The 1,681-nt window shown below is 48.9% G+C and overlaps 1 protein-coding gene across 1 annotated transcript; it reads left to right on the top strand.

The window, feature by feature from the left end:
• Positions 1-169: 169 nt before the first annotated feature.
• Positions 170-1,531, top strand: LOC110039085 (dihydrolipoyl dehydrogenase 1, mitochondrial-like; the record flags this gene model as incomplete). The annotated part of the gene is made up of 1 exon (XM_020744036.1): positions 170-1,531. A coding segment is annotated over one exon (1,284 nt), but the record flags the coding sequence as incomplete, so codon positions are not given.
• Positions 1,532-1,681: the final 150 nt, after the last annotated feature.

Genomic DNA, 1,681 nt, shown 5'->3' with positions numbered 1-1,681 from the left:
ATATTTCGAATAATAACGATTCGAATACGAACGAATGCAAATGAAAAAATTTGTTCACGTTTGTCTCTTTTTCTTTTTCGAACAAATCGAACACGAACTCATTGACGAACGAAACAATAACTGTGTAACATACACATCAGTGTGAGAAATTTACGCATGAGAAAAAAAGTATTTACATACATACCCCACAATCCATTTTCAGGCTCTCCTCCATTCATCTCATCTGTACCACGAAGCGAAGCACGCATTCGCCAACCATGGCGTCAAGTTCTCCCAACTTGAAGTCGATCTTCCCGCCATGATGGCTCAGAAGGACAAAGCCGTATCCGGCCTCACTCGCGGAATCGAAGGCCTCTTCAAGAAGAACAAAGTCGCCTACATCAAAGGCCATGGAAAGCTCGCCTCCCCCTCCGAAGTCTCCGTCGACACCCTCGACGGCAGCACCACCACCATCAAAGGGAAGAACATCATTATCGCCACCGGCTCCGACGTCAAATCCCTCCCCGGAGTCATCATCGACGAGAAGAAGATCGTCTCATCAACCGGAGCCCTATCCCTCCAAACCATCCCGAAGAAGCTTGTTGTGATTGGAGCCGGCTACATCGGCCTCGAGATGGGATCCGTTTGGGGGCGTCTCGGATCCGAAGTCACCGTCGTCGAATTCGCGCCAGACATTGTGCCGACCATGGATAGCGAGATTCGAAAGCAGTTCCAACGAATGCTCGAGAAGCAGAAGATGAAGTTCCTTCTCAAAACAAAGGTTTTAGGGGTTGATACATCTGGAGATGGTGTCAAGCTCGAACTCGAAGCAGCTGATGGCGGCGAGAAACACACGATCGAAGCCGATGTAGTTCTCGTCTCTGCTGGCAGAATCCCTTTTACCGAAGGGCTTGGCCTGGAAAGAATCGGCATACAGACCGACAAATCTGGCAGGATCATCGTCGATCACAAGTTCACGACGAGTGTTCCGGGAATCTACGCGATCGGCGACGCGATTCCGGGACCTATGCTCGCGCATAAGGCCGAAGAAGACGGTGTCGCCTGTGTGGAATTCATCGCCGGAAAAGAAGGTCACGTAGATTACGATCTGGTGCCTGGAGTTGTCTACACTCATCCAGAGGTGGCTTATGTCGGGAAGACGGAGGAGCAGGTTAAGGCCGCCGGAGCAGATTACCGTGTCGGCAAGTTCCCTTTCATGGCGAACAGCAGGGCGAAGGCCATCGACGATGCGGAGGGTATCGTCAAGATCATCGCCGAGAAGGAGACTGATAAGATCCTGGGAGTGCACATAATGGCGCCGAACGCCGGCGAGCTCATCCATGAGGCGGTGCTGGCGTTGCAGTACGGAGCTTCGAGCGAGGATATCGCTCGCACGTGCCACGCACATCCGACGATGAGCGAGGCGGTGAAGGAGGCGGCCATGGCGACTTACGACAAGGCCATTCATATCTGATGGGTGAGTTCTCATCAGCGAGTTCTGTTTGTTTATTTTTATTGAAATAATTGTGGGGTTATAAATGTAATATGAGACCCTCTTTTGACATTTCTAAAATTTTTCATCTCTTGCAGGATTTATTTTTCATGTCTGGAAGAATTAAATTTTGTTTTGTTTAATGTATTTTTGTATCATCAAGTGCTTTTACATACAGATCATCCAAATCATTGATATCTATAAATTAAT

The sequence above is a fragment of the Phalaenopsis equestris genome, unplaced genomic scaffold, assembly GCF_001263595.1.
Source record: "Phalaenopsis equestris unplaced genomic scaffold, ASM126359v1 Scaffold235143, whole genome shotgun sequence".
NCBI lineage: Eukaryota > Viridiplantae > Streptophyta > Magnoliopsida > Asparagales > Orchidaceae > Phalaenopsis > Phalaenopsis equestris.
The sequence above is the reverse complement of the archived record's forward strand: the minus strand, read 5'-3'. Positions and strand labels throughout refer to the sequence as shown.